The 19,458-nt window shown below is 40.1% G+C and overlaps 1 protein-coding gene across 5 annotated transcripts in view; it reads left to right on the top strand.

Moving 5' to 3' along the window:
* The window catches only part of lrrk1 (leucine-rich repeat kinase 1), an 82,126-nt gene that overhangs the window by 25,963 nt on the left and 36,705 nt on the right, over positions 1–19,458 (top strand). For 4 of the 5 annotated variants that reach the window (XM_065953182.1, XM_065953183.1, XM_065953186.1 and 1 more), the window contains 11 exons: positions 920–1,056; positions 3,553–3,779; positions 4,015–4,142; positions 6,253–6,416; positions 7,448–7,585; positions 10,315–10,427; positions 12,115–12,185; positions 12,455–12,584; positions 15,721–15,833; positions 16,216–16,433; positions 18,886–19,050. In XM_065953182.1, coding sequence (XP_065809254.1) covers positions 920–1,056; positions 3,553–3,779; positions 4,015–4,142; positions 6,253–6,416; positions 7,448–7,585; positions 10,315–10,427; positions 12,115–12,185; positions 12,455–12,584; positions 15,721–15,833; positions 16,216–16,433; positions 18,886–19,050 — 1,604 coding nt within the window. The remainder of the gene's footprint in view (positions 1–919; positions 1,057–3,552; positions 3,780–4,014; positions 4,143–6,252; positions 6,417–7,447; positions 7,586–10,314; positions 10,428–12,114; positions 12,186–12,454; positions 12,585–15,720; positions 15,834–16,215; positions 16,434–18,885; positions 19,051–19,458) is intronic. The other variant, XM_065953184.1, reaches the window with a different exon arrangement.

Genomic DNA, 19,458 nt, shown 5'->3' with positions numbered 1-19,458 from the left:
GCTAGAGCACATCATACTAACTAAGGTCGTCATGTTTGTCAATGATTCAGTACTTTTCAGTTCAACTTATTTTAAACCAAACACACATTGATAGAATCCAAAATTAGCAAAGCTTTATTTTACAAGACAGGTGTGACGGAGAGGAATGAGTCCATCAAACAATTGCAGGCAAACTCGTCCAACACTGGCATTGCTGACAAACTCCAGCACACTGTCTACATAGCATAAATATTGTAGCTACATTTATGCAAACTCTTCAAATTGCCCAACAAATTGCAAGCAACCTTCCTGCACATTGTCTTAATTGACTCAAGAGCGTTGACATCGTTGTTGTACAGAACTATGTCTATTTCATGAGACTAATGCGTAGGAGAGACACCTGTGGCTCAGTTGATAGAGTCGGTCGTCTCTCATTGTAAGGTTGGGGGTTCGATCCCCAGCTCCTGCAGCCACATGTCCGATGTGTCCTTGGGCAAGACACTTAACCCCAAGTTGCTCCAGCTGCTTCGTCTGCGGCGTATGAATATGTAATGGGATTAGTTATTTCTGATGGCCACTTTACAAAGCAGCCTCTACCATTCCAGTTAACTGTCTTAATTGCCTAAAATCATTGGTAACTTTTCTGTACAAACACATTGCCAATGTTTATGTGCAGTTTAGAGTGTAGGTGCCTGAAGTTCTTGATAATTAAAAACAAGAAATTACCCAATATTTAGTGTAAAGGACTTCTATTTGTTTTGCCGTGGTATCAAAGAAGTATTGTTATTGTTTCGATTAACATATTGAAGTATTAAATTCTGGTATCCATGGTGACGACCCTGAATAAAAAACCTTTAGCGCTAAAGTTTTTCATCAGTGGTACTATGAGAGTGTGCAGGGACAGAGCAGTGAGACGTATGTTTTGTTTTGTGTGTCACAGGAAATGAAGAGATCGCTCACTTCCTGCTGCAGAACGGAGCCGGCTTCTCCTCGTACACCCTGATGGACCATCCAGCCTTCAGCCAACACCTCCTCAAACTCAAACTGCAAGAAACCACAGAGCCAGACGGAGAGCTGGTCAGTAATGTAGAAACAGGGCTGTGCTTGTGTGTGTGTTTTTTTTGTTCAGTACATGTGAGGCTGTCAGAGGAGAGCGTCATGTGTGATCAGGATGGATTCAGTCAGAGAACTCAGCAGCATTCTGACAATCCTCAGGGATCACTTTCATTTAAAAAAAGCATCTTCTTCTTTTTATTTATTTTTTAACTTATTTTTTTATTGAGTACACAGATAAAACATACAACTTCAGGAGATGCTTTTCAGTTACACTTGTCCATTTTCTCATGAAATCTTAACATGTCATTTTACCAAACAACTACACATCCGTATCCATAAATGTATACACACACCCTTTCCTTCATACTTACATTAGATAGACATAAACTTACATACATGCATATAACCACACATATGGCAGCCTTCACATCGTTTTTCAATCCTTTTTCCTTGATTGACTAACAACTTTTGCAAACATATTGGTAATTTGCTATGCAATAGACAAGTGCATTTAAAGTTAAATAAATAAATAAATTAAATTAAATTTAAAATACAAATATACAGCTGTAATCTGGCTGTGATTTTTTTCCGTGATGAAAACATTTTTTAATCTCCGTCTCCACTGAGTTATGTTGGGAGGCTGTGGTTTCAGCCAGGACGCTGTTATTGTTTTCTTTACTATTAATAGCAACATATTAAGCAAGGAAATCAAGTCTCTGTCCATGTTGGTATCAGGAGCTATACCTAAAATAAAGAGTGAAGGATCCAAGATTAGATTGATGCCCAGAATCTGACTTATTTAGCATCTTCTTCTTCAACAAAAAGGTCTGTCTCTCCTTTTCTGTTATGTTGGCAGACACTTAGAATAACAATCTGAGCCTGTCTGTGAATAAAATAAACCTTTAGTGGACATGTTTTAATTGGGTGCACTTGGTAGGGAGGACGGTTGAAATCAGATCCAGTCATGCAAACGCTCAACAAACATTATCAAATATTGTCAAATAAGGTTTTGCTTTTTTCCTTTTGGTTATTTTGGAAAACAAACAAAGAGTCATTGTGTTTTTAACCTGTGTTGGGATATGAGAAGGTACAAGAAGAGGTGACTTTTAAAGACGCCAAACTCCTTTGACAAAAAACCTGATTTAACCTCAGAGAAGATGAGGTTGCTGCTTCACTGCTGAATGTCATAACTATCTACATTTCTACTGAAATGTATCACACAGATACATTACATGCTTGTTATCAAAATCTAATTAGCCTGAATAAATTAAATTCAAAACACCTTAAAGGAAGAATGTGTGACTTTTTGATCCAGTAGATGTCGCCCTTGAGTACCAGCACCAAACCAAAACAAACTGCTGTTTGGTGACACCTCCTCCATACTGAAGCCTCCGCTCTCCTCCAGCATCACAACTCAAACCCCTCTCCACTCGCACCGAGGAGTTATCAATTAGAACGCACCATCGTTAAGCAACATTGAATGCAAGCGCAGACAAAAATGTTCCTTTGCTCCAGCTGCCATCACCTGTGGCCTGCATTGTTGTGTTAGCAGGCTAACCTTAAGGCAAGTTTATGTCTATAGCACATTTCAACAACAAGGCTATTCAAAGTGCTTCACACAACATCAAAAGCATCATGACAGAGGAAAGAAAAGAAACATTAAAATAGAACATTTAAAAATCACTAAAACAAACAATTCAAAATCACAGAGAAGAACCATTCAGACATTCCTCTGCATTTTTACTTCATATCCCAGACTGTTGGATATGACCTCCTGATATTCCAGATTTTAATAAGGGAGTCTGTTTGGTTTACTGGAACCAGGAGACCCTTTTGATAATCTGGAATATTCAGTTTATTGCCTCTTTCCTTGCAAGCTTCCATTACCCAGTAATTGGTTTTCCTTTTTTCTTTTTTTTTGTTAATCCGGGAGATATGTTTAGAGTCCTTCCAAGGACTTTTAGTTCTTCAGTCACCCAGTAATTAGTATCACAGTAAATTCAGTAATTTTATTAAGGGCCAACTTTCACCCGAGCCACGTAGTCGCTTTGACAGCACACTTGTGTTAACTCTTCATGTTGCACATAAATTGTCACAGAATGATTGATCTAAACAAACTTATGTGACATCTAGATAAGCAGTGAGAATGTTATCCTTCTTTTCTCTCCTTGACTAAAACAGCTTTATACATGAGGCCGTCCCGTCCATGTAAACATGATGTAAACACAACAAGAAGACAGCCAGCTGGACTCACTAGTCTCACTCATTGTAGACGATCATGACTCAGATAGATATTTACACAGGATATACTTACTTCTGTATTTATGTGTAAAATGTTACACCTTCGTCTTTTAAACACAGCCAAATGTTTTTCTAAATGGACGGCTTGTCTTATGATAACGTATGTGATAAAATACATAGTTTCCATATTTTTCCTGATAAAGGCAATCATTATAATTTCTCATAATGATGCGAGAATATGTTCATTAACAGCAGTGTGTGTGTGTGTTTGTTTAGGCTGTCAGCGTGTGTTGGAGCGGTCTGCAGCTGCCCTGGTTGAAGCTGGTCTGGTTCATGGACATATCCTCCAGGATCATGGTCCTGGATCTGTCGTCTAACAGCCTGGCTGCTCTCCCCTCTGTGGTGCCCTGGGGTCTGATCCGCCTCAGCTCTCTGGACCTCTCTGATAACCTGCTCAGTGAGCTGCCGGCTGCACACAGCTCACAGGAGGTCATCTGCTCCAGGTACACACTGCACCATGTTCAGAGGCTGTCAAAATGTCAGATACCTCGACCCTTTTTGAACAAATACCTCCTTATCCAAAAGAACCAAAACTTAAAAAAATCAACAGGTATTCTTTATATAGCTTTACTAGTAATGTAAACTTCTGTATAGACCGGTGTTGAGGTGAAAACTGATCTGCTAAGTTCTAAATATGTGCTCGTCTCACCGCCTCTCTCTCTCTGTCCTGTGTTTTAGTCTACGACAGGTCAACCTCTCTCAGAACAAACTCACTACGTTACCGCCTGGACTTCTCCACCTGACCCACATCCAGAGAATCTCTGCTGCCAAGAACCAGCTGGCGGTCCTGTTTGACATCCCCACTGGTATGTTCTCAGTGCTCAGTTTTCATGAAACCAGATGTTTTAAACCTGGATATGATTATGGTAAAAATCTACAGAGCCCCTGAAGTCCCAAAAAGTAAAATACCGTATATATACACAGAAGTTATTATCTCACTTAACCAGTTTCTTAGCTTCTCCTAGGCATTTTTTTTAGTATTCTTTTGTTCTTTCAATGTCCAAAAATAATACAGATAAAGAATATTCCCTTTTTTCTACGGATAGGGATGGACCTACGGAGCCCCTAAAGTCCCAAAAAGTATAAAGAAAATATCTAGTGCGCTCAAGATTTTAACTTTATTCATTTTGGGCCTTCAGGGGCTCCGTATGGACCCTCCATGAAATGCAGTGATTAACACAGCCGACCTATCTCACCTCTGCATACCTGCTCCTGTTCACCCTGTTAAAGTAACTAACTCTTTAATAAACTAAATGTCCTTTATTTAAGAATTAGAATCCCTGTGGTGTTAAAGTTTACAAATTAGCCCTGTTTCTTCACAAGACGTATCACAAGATTTATCATGAGCAACAGAAGTAGTTGCTGCCATCTTCTGGCACTATTGAGTTACTACAAAGTACAATGTTAATCAATACATTGATGCTATTACAGCAAAACAAACTCATTATTTGAGTTAATGAATAGATCTTTTATCTGTTCTCATATTTCCAAATGATTTTTACTGCACTTCTCACTACACACCCTGGATGTGATTCAACAGAGCACACTCAGTGTCCCCCATCTCAATCTCCCCCCTAAAGCCTGAGAACTGAACCCTCACAGACTTTAAGGTGTCAGGTCTGCAGTGTGTGAGTGTGTGAGTCTGCAACGGCAAAAAAAAAGAGATATAGGACACACTATAATGACATCATACGTTGCCTGGAAACAAAATGTGCCGTAAGCGAGAGCTCCAGAAGATAGCCGGGTGGCTTTCCTTCCTTAACTTAAATTAACTTATCCTTAAAGGCACCTGGCCTTCACTTGGAGTCCACCTCCACAAGGAGCACCCAATCTGCTTCTTTTTCCTTCATTGTATGAAATCATCTGATGATGACGAGCAATAATATCAGGAACCCTCAGTGTGCAATAACACGTTCAAATGTATGTGCACTTTTTGACATGCTAGTTTTTATTTCTCTGAATTTAACATGTTCAACAGCTGCAGCTATGTGACTGCTCGTTAAACTGTTTTACTTTTGCACCGTCAGCAAAACGCAGCAGCACAACTGGACCTCCAATCTAAAACTGCACATTTCACTTCACTGTCCGTCTCCCTCTGCTGGCTCCAAGCTGCTGCTCACAGATTAAAAAACTCGGCTGCTCGCTTATAAAACCACAACAAAAACGGCTCGTCCTCGTTAAGCTCTTTAATCCAAGTCTACACTCCCCCTGCTGCTCACTACGCTCTGAAAAAAGAAAGGCGTCTCATTCAACCTTCACAGCAGGGTCCTAAGTCTCTAACTAGACTCTTCTCCTCTGTCGCCCCCTGGTGGTGGAATGAACTGCTAAAGTCCATTAGATCTGCAGAGTCCCTTATATCCTTTAAGAAAAAGCTAAAGACCCAGTTCTTTATGAACAATATTCACTTAATAATAGAGATGGGACTGACTGTGATGCGATGATGATTTTTAGGACGATGTGGATCCTGATTATGAAGCTGTTATTGTTGACAACGACAACGATATAAGTGTTTTTTTAAAACTGCTCTGCCTGTCAGATCAGACTATGCACTGTTCATTATTGATGTTGTATCCTCCTCTCTATTTTTGCGTACAATATGTTGTTCTGACTCTCAGATACTTTGGGCAAAAGAGTCTGCCAAATGATTTAAAGAATCTTAGAAAATGTTTCTCATTGTGGGATAAATAAAGGTTCATCTTGTCTTTTTTCTGTTATAGGAGCATGTTTTTATTTGATGTGTATTGGCTGTGATTGTAGCTGCTGTGACATCATTTCCTTTAAATGATTAGTAAAGTATCTAGAGAGATTAGAGAATTAGAGCCACACCATCTTGGAGACTTTTGTTGGTTGATTTGACCCTCTTAAAATCTCTGATGTCGACTTTATTTGTGTATAAATGTATTTCCTTATCTTCAGGTACTAACTGGATCGGCCTGCGTAAGCTGGAGGAGCTGGATGTGTCTGAGAACTGTCTGAGCAGTCTGCCCGTGTCCGTCATGCACTCTATGAAATCACTGAGCGTCCTCAACGTGTGCAGGAACACACTGAGCTGTTTCCCTGACGCCTGGGCCTGTCCACTGGTGAGACGCTCAATGAACACACCATTTCAGATCAGAATTCACTTTATTTACTTTTAATCAACACAGGGTTTTTTAATGTTTAATAACCTGGGTGTTACTCTGTGTGGACCTCATTTCATGACTACAGTTATTTCATATTTTACTTACAGTAAGTTACCATCTACATCGGGTTTATTACAGGTGTTAATGATTGCTACACTGACGGCCTGAGTCACTGAGTTTTGCTTCATTTACCTGCTCCATCTCAACCTTTACTTCACAAAGCATACAGCTCTGATGATTTTCAGGCACAAACTCATCCAAAAAGTAATCTGTGCAGTTTTCTCTTGTTTTGTGTCTGAATGTTGAGAGAAGCTATCTGTACCTTTACTCTGCACAGAGCTGCACTCTCATGCTGACAGAGCTCAGCTCAGTCGACAAAATGATTAACTAAAGACCTGTTCCCACGGGACTAGTGCTACCTGGGGACTGATTGTGATTTAGAAATTGCATGGGATAAGCAAAGTCTGTGTTTTAACTCAAATTTACTGACATTATGCCCCGGATATGATGTCAAAGCTCTGCGTAAGAAATATTGATTGGAAAGTGTCTGATCGCTAGCTGACGTTATAGGCCTAAAGTTACCACATAATAACTGTTGAGCCTGTTGAAAGATAGAAAAATGTTCCTTACCGCATGCTGCCATGCGTGTAATCTATTTTATCATCTTTTAAGATTTCTCTCTTCTGATGGATTTGAGTTTGTTCTTTCTGTGAATGGGTCTTCATGCTGTAGATGAGCCTCCTGAATTTGCACCCAAAATGCTTCAAAACTTTCATTTAGAATTGCCAACGCAGTCTGCATAATTCTCAACCGGGAAAGAGGGGAAAAAAAGGAGCGGAGAACACAAAAAACTACCCCAAATCACAAGATGCCGATTCGCACGGGATTAATATTATCACATAACCTCTGTGTTTGGTGAAATATGGTAGGTAATGTGCGGTGGAATTTTTACTTTACAAATTGCTCTCTCTCTCTCTCGTCCTGTGCAGAAACAATGCAAAGCTTCCTACAACGTGATCAAAAGTCTTCCAGACACCTTCTCCATCTTCTGGAGGACTCAGCTGCAGGAGCTGGACTTCTCTGACAACAGCCTGACTGAGCTGCCGCCGCACTTATTTGAACTAGAGGTAAGAATGCTCTCCGTGCACAGGGTCAGTTGTTCAAAATGTTCCAGATAAGGATTCCACTTTTCTCCTATCCAGGATCAAGTAACCCAGCTCACTTTTATCCAAAGAAAAATGGATTGAATCACCCTGATCCAGAAAATGAGTTTTAAAGATGATCAAATCCAGATTATCTGAGCTTTAAAGGGTACACTACATTCTTTGTCCACAGGGGGCGGCAACATCCACTCAAACTGAAAGATCCTCAGAGCTCCTTTAAATTAGACATTTATTGTTTGATATTGATGCTATTTGGTTAAGTACTTAATGAAAAAAAATCCTTAATTGTTTAACAAACCGAGTGTCTCTCATCAACTCAAGCAAAACAACGCATAAATGCATTAATACAAATGTCTCCACATATCAACTATCTTGTAAATAAGTTGTTTGTTTGACCAATGTAATAGTTTTCTGACATAGTTTCCCTGTAATCCAGTCTGAATCATTCCCTCTGCTGGGATCAGGATGATCCTGATGTTATGGATCAAAGTTTCACAATTCTACTCAAAAGTTGAAACGACTCAAACTGAAGGTTTTATCTGGTCATAACTGATCCTACCCCCTGACATACTCATTTTTTCTTTTGATTAACCTGATTTGATCCTATACCATAACTCTAATCCTGTTGGATTTGAAACAAACAACCAGTCCCTGGATCTGTGACCTGGAGGGCACCAGGTGAAGTGAATTTAGTTGTTTTTAGTGTATGCAGAGTTTCCCACACAGAGACTTCATGTGCCGAGCCACCTCGATAAAGTCTAAGTGTCTCTCCTTAATTTTGAGCCTTCTCATGTGTTTTAAAAAAATGTATTAGCCAATAATTCTGCACTCTCTTGGGAAAACTTTGTAAATCATGATAAAGATTTTCAAAGGCAGAAGGAAAAGGAAGGAAGAGAGGTAATGCTGTCATGTGTTATCTGTTGGGCAGCCTCCAGATGGCGCTGATGCTTCATCTCTGGGTCTCTGACAGTCTTACTGTGATACCTAAAGGCATCTGGAAAAACACATTTTAAAGAATATAGAGAGGAGAGAAACATGACAAACAGAGGTTATCGCATTCAAAGATTTATTTTCTTTGTCTTTAATTGAAATGTAATTTTTCAGCGGTCCTGACCCGTTTCCACATGTGTAAAGATATTCTTCTCTCCACAAGGGGAAAACATTCATCTCATTTTAAAATGCCTCTTCTGCTTTCTGAATAAAAAGTCAAATATGTTGTTAGAATTAAGGGCGATCATTATTTGAGGCTGTGAATTCACTTTAAAGTGTGACATATTTTTTTTTTTTTCAGCAGTTTAAACAGTTTTATGTAGACTTTAAGGTGCAGTTTAAATGACTAACAAGTTCAAAACGAGGTTTTGACATCTCCTGCAGATGTCGCGGGCCTGCAGCAGTGAAACAGGCTGTAATGGCTGCTGTATAATCCTCGGGGCAGATGCACTTGATCAAAGAACAATCACTGAAAGTGTTCTTGTTTTTACTGACAGGTTGAAATCAGAACCAGCTGTTACTTTACATCCCTCAAAGACACCAAACTGCAGAGACAAAAGCAGTCATTTCACCCCATCGTTTTTTCTCATGCTCCTTTGAACGAGTAGTTTGTCGGACAGTTGTGTGAGCTTGATGTTTCGAAGAGTGAAGGTCGGCTCCGGGACAACATTAATGTAACACAACAACACAAACAAACCCATTAAAGCTAAACTAACGTAGCGAAGCATTTTTTTTGTTTGAGAGGTCTAAGGGATAATGAATGTCTTTAGCAGGTGCAGCATGATGTATAACTCGTTACATTTCATGTTTACATGTTTTAGAAAAGGGTTGATGCCACACTCTGGGCTCAGTACCCACTGTTGTCATGCAGAAACTTTTAGATCCTTCTCCACCCTTCCCTGTGGGCCGGTTTAATGTGAGTTTTATGTGTTATATTTTATGTTTTTTTTAAGCAACATGTAAATCTTGTTTTAATCTGTTTGTGCCTGTTTCTGTGTTCAATCGGCATAGATTCATTAACGTTCTTTGATTGTGTATTCATACCTGACCAACAAAGCAGATACTAAAATACTGATTGATTCATGGTTGGCAAAAATGAATCAAAAGTTTTATAAAGATTGCAGCATATTAATTTCTCTAATTGTTCTCGGACATGAGAATAAGACATTTACATTTAACAGAACACTGGTTCGTTTTTGTAGCTTTGTGACTTTGCTGTACAAACATGTTTGATGCCTTTTTAACACACAATAAAAAAAACTAACGAAGTAGTAGTAGGCAGCAGTGGATCAGTGACTGTCAGGTATAATTCTTCTTTTTCTCAATGTAGTCTGGTGTGTTTGTAGAGAGAGAGATGTCACAGCACTTGTTTGAAAATCATCTTCATCTTAACAAAAAGGTTTATCTCTGGAGGGATCCTTTCTGTAATGCTGTCAAACACTTATAATAACAATCTGAAGAACTTTTAGAGGACACAGTCTTATAGTCCGGCAGGATAAATCTTAAACTGCTTGTTATTCAAACAGGTTTGTAAAAGTAGGTCCCAGGTTTTAAAAATGCTGCTCTGACCTCAGATAACTCTTTAGCTTGAGGTCCTTACCGCTGCTCAGTGAGAGAGTATACTAACTGTCTGAAGAGTAAACAGTGAGAGTGTGGTTTATCTCACCCATCCTCCCCCTCCTCCCCCTCCTCCCTCCCATTAGGCTCTGGTCTCTCTGAGGCTGTGTGGGAATCAGATTGCAACACTCCCGGCCCCGGCTAAGTGGAAGTGCTCTCAGCTCAGGACCCTCGACTTTTCCAGGAACCAGCTGGGCAAGTAGGTCCACAGAGACACACATACGTACTACTCTGTGTGTGTGTGTGTGTGTGTGTGTGTGTGTTAGATAAGGTCAACTGTAAAAGAAGAAACTCGTCATGCCTACTAAAGTTTAATAACATAGTGTGAATAGCTTAAAGCAGTCTAAATTCACATCACAGTTATCTGTTTTTCTTGAAATGTCAGACACAGTGCGATTTTCCTGAGTGTGTTGTTCACACATGCACTTCACAGCAGGAGACTGTCCCTGTTGGATGAGAGGGAAGCAAAACATGATGTAAAAAGAATGACGCTGAAGTGGTGGATGGAGCAACAGAGTCCGCCATAAAATTATATACTGAGACTTTTTTTATGCGGACACATTCACAATGTCAACAAAAGAGCAGAGAAGAACATAACTAAGCAGTTTCATTATATACACGGTCAGATGCAACAGTCACGTACATAATGTTCGTGATGGTCGTGTGCCAATCACAGGTTATTATCATCATCATACTCTCTCGCTCACTGTGAGGTTTTATTAATATTTCCTGCTGCGTTCTCACATCAGCTCACCCCGATTTCATGCTGAAAAATTAACTCTGGCTAGAGAACGTCCAAGATAATTTTGGCTGTGGGCATTCACACATGCAGCTCACCACCAAAATGTGTGATTGTGTCAGTGTGAAAGCACTATATGTGGTCTTTAAATAAAATGTATGATTTTTTAAACATAAAACGAGATCGGTTTGATGAGAAATTTTTCTGAGAAATCAGCCATTTTATTTTCATACCTTATCAAATGTGATCAGGTAAAACGACTCTTCGGTTTAGTCTAGGTATGTTTTATTTGGATCCCCATGTGCTTCAGCATAAGTTAAGAACCATAGACGGTCTCTAACATGGACGTAGTCTCAGTGACGTCACCCATTGGTGTCCAAAGAGGAGTTTTGAAGCCCAATGCTGGTGGTTGCCATTTTGGAAATGCTGAATCTACCCAACTTTAAATCAAAGAGGTGAAACAAACAACTACAACACACCCACCTGCCAGTCAACACAGCCAAGCCCCTTAATATGCAAAATTACTACTTATTAAAACTATTTGCCTTTAAGGGAGAATATGGGATTTTTATGATCCAGAAGATGTCGCCCTTGAGCACCAGCATGAAACCAAAACAACTCGCGCTGCATTGTTGTGTTAGCATGCTAATGCTAGTGATCTTTATTATGCTCGTCTCTTCACACTGCATGTAAATTTACCTGAAATGATCGTGATCTAGAAACACAGTTAAGCAGTGAGTACAGTATGTTATTCTTCTTTTCTCTAGTCCCTCAATTAAACAACTTTTACATTTAAGTATGAAAAATCGCATATTCTTCCTTTAATCAAATCAAAACAGATGAATTATGAAAGAATTCACCTCTGTATAGATTTTTTTAACCAATAAAGAAATGGAGACCAAAACATTTTATTGAACCGGGCTGAAAATATGTTTATTTCCCGCTGTAGAAATGGGCATTTTGATATGGGACCGAATGGGGACTCTTTGGCTTTTTTGCAACCAGCATGTAGTGGACACTCAGAGGAACTGCAGTTTTTGACACTTGTGCATTGACTTGATTTTTTTTCAGCTTTTGTTAAAGTCATGTCAGCACAGTTTGCAGATGAAGAGTGATCTGTTTCTGTATTTTAAAACTTTGTCTTTAGAACAGAAGAGGGGCCCAAATCCAGGAGGCTGGCCTTCCTGACGACATGGAACAGGAGGGACCCGGACCCAGGTACATCTTCATGTTACATATGATCATGAGTCGACAAAACAGTGATCCTGTGTGAGTCTTGTAATGGGACTTCTAAATGGAGTTAGTTGTTGAAATTGGGCTGTACGAGGTCCTTGTCAGTGTTAGCCAAAGGAGATGTCGGCCCCTTTCTCAAGAGACTGGGATGGTGTTCCAGCAGGCACTGTCAGCGAGCCACTTTGTTTTATCACTACTGGTTCAACATCATTTTACACAGTTTGTGTTGTTGCTGTGTGTCTCTGTCCTCACAGTGTGTCCAATAGAGTTCCCCAAGATCTTGCGGGATTCTCTGGAAGTCCTTTACTTGAATGACAACCAGCTGGAGTGTGTTCCCCAATCTGTGTGTGGTCTGCACAACCTCACCGAGCTCTACCTCTCCAAGTGAGTCCGTCTGTCTCTGTGCATGTTTATGTGTTTATGTCTTGTGTTTGAAGCAGACACTCACAGTTTTGGAAAGTTCAATGACTCTTGTGTGAGTGTTAGTTACGTTTCCTCTCCCTGTTCCTCCTCTACTTTGACAATCTGGTGCACATAGCGCTGTATTTATCAACAGAGCTGTCAATCATGGCATTTATACATTTTTATAGCATCAAATAAATAATTAAAAAGAAATGTCTCAAGATAATATCAAGACACAATCTGTGTTTTAAAAAAATGTTGAACATGTTTTTTTTAAATAGTTTGACCCATATCCCTTTCTGTTAACATGGAGGAGGCGGAGCTTATGACCTATACTGCAGCCAGTCAGTAGGGGGAGCTCTTATTTTATTATCTCAATTTTTGGTGAGCTGTGATGTTGTCTATCTTTTTATACAGCCTATGATATAGTCACACATGTTGTCTGAATACTTGATGTTGTTGTTTTTTTTAATCCTGAGGAGAGAATTCACTACAACTGGATTGCGGTTGCTCAGTAGCTCCATGAATTGCACATTAATTGTGCATGCCATCTACTGTGTCTCAAGGTCCTCTTCAGCATATTTCTCAAATGATATTCAAACCCAAACTTGCCCGTTAAGTTGTTCCGCTCCATGAAGTTTGCTCTTGTTTTGTATCTGATTGTGGAGATGAGCCGTCAGCATCTCCTCTCTAAGTGGTGCCGGGTTGGCTGTGTGCTTCTCTTTATTGTGCAGTCTTAGTCATGATAGATGTGACACAAGTTTCATCGTTCATAACAAAGCTTCCTCTCTGTAACAAGCCAGTAAGAGCAGCTGATCCAGATTCACAAATTTCCCCCACGGGGATCAATAAAGTTTATCTTTATCATTGTGCTCAGTGCTCCCAGTCCCTGTGTCCTACTGATTAATTACATAACCTAGTGGCCCTTAGTTGCCACCGCAACCACAACAGCATTGCCACCTTTAACAGACCCAGGCTTCATTGATGCAAGCTTGTCAGGTAGTGACAAGTTGATAGTACCTACCCTACCACATGGCCCCTATTGGCCCCCACAACTCGACCAGTAGACTGATGGGCAGCCAGAGCCAGGACATCACCATTTCTTCCAGTTAGTCCTACGACACCTCATTCTGAAAGAAGACCCATGGAGGAGAGGATTCCTTTTGTGACGCAGGCCCTAAGATAAAAACTTTAAAACATAAATCACCATAAGAGCTGTAAAGGGTGAGCGAGTAAGACTTTTGGAAAGAAATAAAGGGAATATAGTCCCACTTTTGTTGCGCCAGCCAATGAGCTCCTTCAGTGTGTGGGAACGTCTGTGTGTTATGTGAAATCAGTCCTGCTGCAGCTGTTTGCAGCTGTTTTCTTACACTCTTGACATTCATCCCAGAGTAATGGATTACCCAAAGTCATGGATCCACAGTGTGCTGCTGCTGCTGCCAAACATAACTTGAGAGCAATGGTAGCCAAACTGATGGACCACTGGCTGCAAGCCCTAACTTTGTGAGCTCTCACTTTGTGAGCTCTCACTTTGTGAGCCAGGTTCGCTAACAGAGATTTTCCATGTAGCTAGAAAAATCTTCAATACTCAGATCAGCATATTTAACTTCTCTCCTTTCAGTGTCCTCCTGTTCACACATAACACACACACTGTATGAAATATCTGACTGCACTTCATGTTATAACTAAACTAAAGTGTGCACAGCAGTGTAACTTCATCAGTTATTAAAATCTCTGGACATGTTGACAGGATCACAGGATCTGATGATTATAAATGCTCTGTGTGCTGAACATCAAGTAAAGGGAGGCCGTTCACATTTATTTACTTATTTTCTCTGCTGGAACCTTCATTCTCTAACGATGCATGCACTATGGGCATGGGATAGTCTATTTTAATATCTGTGGGCAAAACACAAAATACAGAATCCATTTACGCTACCTCTTAGTCGAGTGTGTATGTGTGTGTGTGTCTGTTTGAGGGTTCGTCTGTGTCTGCATGACGGGGAGCTTGGTGTCCTAGAATCGAGGACTGAGTTGAAGAAGTTTTCGTATTGGTCCTCGTCTTGCTCCCCTACACCAGACCAATATGAAAACAGCAGGAGATGAGGCAATCATATGTCTGCTGTCTACCAACCTTCTATTTCAGTATTTAAAAAAAAAATCACTGAATCAGCAAATGTGCTATTTCCTTATTAGACAGAGCGCTGTGCTGCATGTCCCACGAGGGTGTAACAAGCAGAGAAATGTGCGTCCAGTGTAGGATAGTGGACTGTTTGTTTTAGTAATCAAAGACAGACATGTGCTTAGTGTGTTTAATGGGCCTGCAATAAAATAATCCAAGAAGCATATGAACCTGAGTCACCACTAGAGCATCATTCAGATACGAGAAAATTAAAAGAAGTGCTGATTTCTGGTAATCTGTATGTTTTCTGCTGTTTTAAAAAATATATATGATTGGCTGTTTCAGTTTGAAGTTTGTTTTTGACGCATTTCTACAGCATCTTTTTTCTTTGACTGTTTGTAAAAGAAAAGGAAATGCAAGTAAAACTAAACATGAAACAACTGGCAGATTTAATGCGCTTAATTGGTTTCTGTGTTGATTCATTAAATTAAACATTACTATTTGTATTAGGGTTAAAAAAAAAAAAAATAGATGTGGGTTACTGGTAGCGCAGTGGTTAGTGCGAGTGCTCGATGTACGTAGGCTATAGTCCTCCAAGCGAGCGGCCCGGGTTCAAATCTGATCTGTGGCTCCTTTCCTCTCTCCCTGATTTCTGACTCTATCCACTGTCCTATCTCTAAATAAAGGCATAAAAAAGCCCCCAAAAATACAACTTCAATCATTAACTTTTATAGAAGCTTTATATTCGTCCTTCATTAAACTATACCTTATCATAATCGGCTTATTGAAAATATAGAATGGATAATAATTCAGCTCTCCAGCAGAGAGAATCAGATAATTGTCCGTCCCTGCTGTGAGAGACAAATGTGATGTTTGATGAAGTGGGATTTATGGAGCTTGTTAGGCTCTTCAAATGTTTTTAAAACAAAGTCATATGAACATCTCTTCTTTAATGTGATTGACTGAGCACTGTTCTTCCTCCTGCTCTTGGAACAGTAACCCTGGAATCCGGGAGCTTCCAGCTGAGCTCGGTCAGCTCTCCAACCTGTGGCAGCTCGACATCGAAGACCTCAACATATCAAACGTACCCCAAGATATCAGAAAAGAAGGTACACAGTTTAAATGTCTCCTAATCAACAAACAGCCTTTTTTTTTGGTTCTTCAAAAGAAGCTTGACTGACAACACACGTTTTTAACATTCAGCTTCAGGGTCCTTAAAGAACAGCTGAAGACTCCACAATACATTTCTATATAAAATAAATCAGTAAAGAAACATAGGCACATTTCTCCACCAACACTGACATCAGAAAGCCTTTATGAAGGAATACCTCAGATTTTGAGCTCTCCATGGTGAAAAAGTCCAAAAAAGTTTAGAATTCTGTCAGATAAATTAAGTAAAATGTATAAACTATTTTTTTTTTTTTTTTTTTTAAATAATCAATAATGTTACCATCATGATGAACTCCAGACTCTGACACCTCTTCCCTCCAGGTCCTGGCTCTGTCTTGGCATTCCTCCGGGCACACCTCAGGAAAGCCGAGCCGTTCAGACTGCTGAAGATGCTGGTGATCGGCCCTCCCAGACAGGGGAAGACCACCCTGCTGGAGGCTCTGCAGTTTGGAAAGACTTCCCCCTTCACACCTGCAGCCGAGTGCAGCATCTCCACTTTCACCTGGGACCTGGACAAGCCCAACGGAGGCAAAAACAGTGTAAGGATCGCACAGGCAGCACATGTACTGAACGTTTAGTGTCAAATCATCTTTATTTCAGACAATAAGGGTCGTTTCTCACAGATGAAAAACAATACTTGTGGTTCTATATTCAAAATCAAAGGAGCAATATGTGCCTCTGAAACCTAGTGTTTAAAATGGGTACTGCAGTTACAATTTGAAACGTTAGTGTTGTCCCCCCTCCCCTCCTCCCTATAGTCAATGTGCATACAGGTTGCTATGTTACAGACACTGAAGCTTCAGTGTTTAGCCAGCTCTGCATCTGTCTTGAAACCTTTCTGCATTCTAACCTCTCTCCATTTTTCAAAAGCATCTCCAATATTTCTCCTAGTTTTAAACATGTGTCTGCTTGTGGAGCTTATTAGAAACATGCCTTGGCTTTTCAGGTCGGTTACAATCACTTCTATCTGAACCACTTCTCTTGCCTGCTACTGTCGCTCCAATATATTCTGGTTTGCAGTTACAACTCGTAACTGGCAAAAAGAGGGGCGTCCAAAACGGCTATGTGGGAGTGCCTTAAAATCGCCTCCCTTCTAGAACGTTTCCTTGATGTCTGATGATATAGTAAGGTCATTTTATGATTTAACACCATAGATATCTTACATATTGGTCTTTTAAAGGCTTTGTATGTGATTTTTCAGACTTAAATATAATAGAAATAAAGTATATCCTCTGACAATAACTCTGTGAGTCATGACTGTCTACAATGGGTGTAACACCCGAGTCCCACTGTCTGTGATGTTTTCAGAGTTTTCAGAGTCCTATCTTCAGTTTGTTTACATCGCCTGGACGGCCGGCTGACTCCTCCCCTCGTGTATAAAAGTTGTTTAATTGAGGGACTAGAGAAAAGAAGAATAACATACTGTACTCACTGCTTAACTGTGTTTCTAGATCACGCTCATTTCAGGTAAATTTACATGCAGTGTGAAGATACCAGCATAATAAAGATTGCTAGCATTAGCGTGTTAACACAACAATGCAGCGCAAGTTGTTTTTTGTTTTTTTTTGGCGACATCTGCTGGATCAAAAAATCACACATAAAGCCTTTACTGTCCAGCCCTGCATAAAAATGACTGTTCTATTTAATGAGCAGTTTGATTTCTGACTTAATAGTTCCTGGCGTTAATTTTAGCCTCTACTCGTCAGCAGCTCCAGGGCGACTGTCAGAAAGAAAATAAAGGGCGGCTGATCACCACAAACCAGAGTTGGCTTAGATCCTCCCCACTTACCAACGAACCCCCAGACAAAACCCACTGACAAACCCACTGTCATTATAGACCAATTTAGATTTGACGTCACGATAACGTCACAGCAGTTACACGTGCTTTGTGGTTGCATTAAAACCAGCGGAAGTTAGTTGTGAGAAAAGCGGAGAAGAATGCCAGATCTCTGGTACAAAGGGAAAATGGATGTCAAAATATGAACTCGGAAAAACATGCCCTCCATTGCTATAGAATATCGTCATCAAAGACGCCCTTTTTGAAGGACACAGCAGATGTATAGCAGCGTGTTACGTCCTGTTGGCTGGCTAGGCAGAGCGTTACACAAATAGTGTCCAACAAATCTCAGTATTCATGTCCTGGAGATTACCACAAATTACTAAAAAAATGTATGTGTCCAGAGATTTGCATGTCTTGAGTTTTTTTCTCTTATATAGTTTATCTCCGGTATAGACGCTAAGTTTATCACAAGGTCTATGAAGATATCTGATGTCACATTTCAACTGGTGGTGAATTAACCAGTGACCCTCCAGCAGATGTTTGAGGACCCTAGTTTACTTTCAAAAAAACTTTAAACATCCTACGTACAGATTCTTGTTCAAAACAATGCAAACGATGGTGACTCGTTTAGAAAAACGTATTTTCCCTTTCATTCACTTCTGCTGTCCTGACTCTGACTCATGAAAACCCTACAAAGTGGGGCGAGTGTATGTTCTGTAAAAAAGTGAAAGTATAATCAGCTAAAGCTTCAGCCTTCACCTGTTTTTTTTATTTGCTTCTTTAGTGGCCTTCACATAGTTTACTGTATAAGCTTGTCAATTTTGTACAACTAGTTAAAGTGTGCTGTGGGGGGGCTACTATGTTTCAAATCTTGGGAGGAGCAGTTCAGAGCATTTTTCTAAAAATAAAGAAAAAATAAATCTTAACTTTTGATGAAAGTGCAAAGGTTCATGAGTTTTGAGCATGTTGTTAAATCATAATGTAATTACTTTTTGTGCAGAATGATTTTTTTTTATTACTATATTTCTACTGCTATATTGTATATTTTGGAGCAGCTGTAAAAATCAGATTTTCCTCTGGGATTAATAAAGTATTTCTGATTCTGACTACTAAGGACATTTTAATGTTGTGTGTCATCTCGTTTTTCCTCATGTTCTTTTTCCCCTGCCCTCCTTCAGAGAAGACTCAGCTCTGGTTTTTGTTCCTCACAGAAGGACTCAGTGGCGTTTAACGTGTGGGACATTGGTGGTCAGGCCAGCATGTCCACAGTGAACCAGTGTTTCTTCACTGATAAGGCCCTCTACCTGGTGGTCTGGAACCTGGCTCTGGGAGAGGAGGCTGTGGCCAACCTGCAGACATGGCTGCTCAACATCGAGGTGAAGTTTTAACACACACACACTTCTGCTGACCCCTTGAGAAGCTGGTGGTGTGTGTGACTGCAGCAGGGAGGGGCTGATTCTGCAGAAAGTGCTGGTTTTTGTGTTTCCAGTTGAAGGAAGGATTGTCCTGATTTAAAGGGGAAATAATTAGTCTCAGCCCACATGAATCAAAAACAGATAATTAGATGTCATTGAGTAGAGGCATGTTGGAACAACTTGAATCAGTCGCCTTAAATCTGTCATTGAAGCCTCATTACAAACAATCTTTTTTGTTTCACTGTCTGATGTTTGTGGTTAGTGAACTACATTAAAGGGTGACATGTTTTATTGCTTGACTAGATTGCTTCAGCATGCTGCACTCAAACAGTCAGTAATGTCTGCAACATATTCCTTAATCAATCAAAG

This window comes from Labrus bergylta, chromosome 3 (assembly GCF_963930695.1).
Source record: "Labrus bergylta chromosome 3, fLabBer1.1, whole genome shotgun sequence".
Lineage (NCBI taxonomy): Eukaryota > Metazoa > Chordata > Actinopteri > Labriformes > Labridae > Labrus > Labrus bergylta.
The sequence above is the reverse complement of the archived record's forward strand: the minus strand, read 5'-3'. Positions and strand labels throughout refer to the sequence as shown.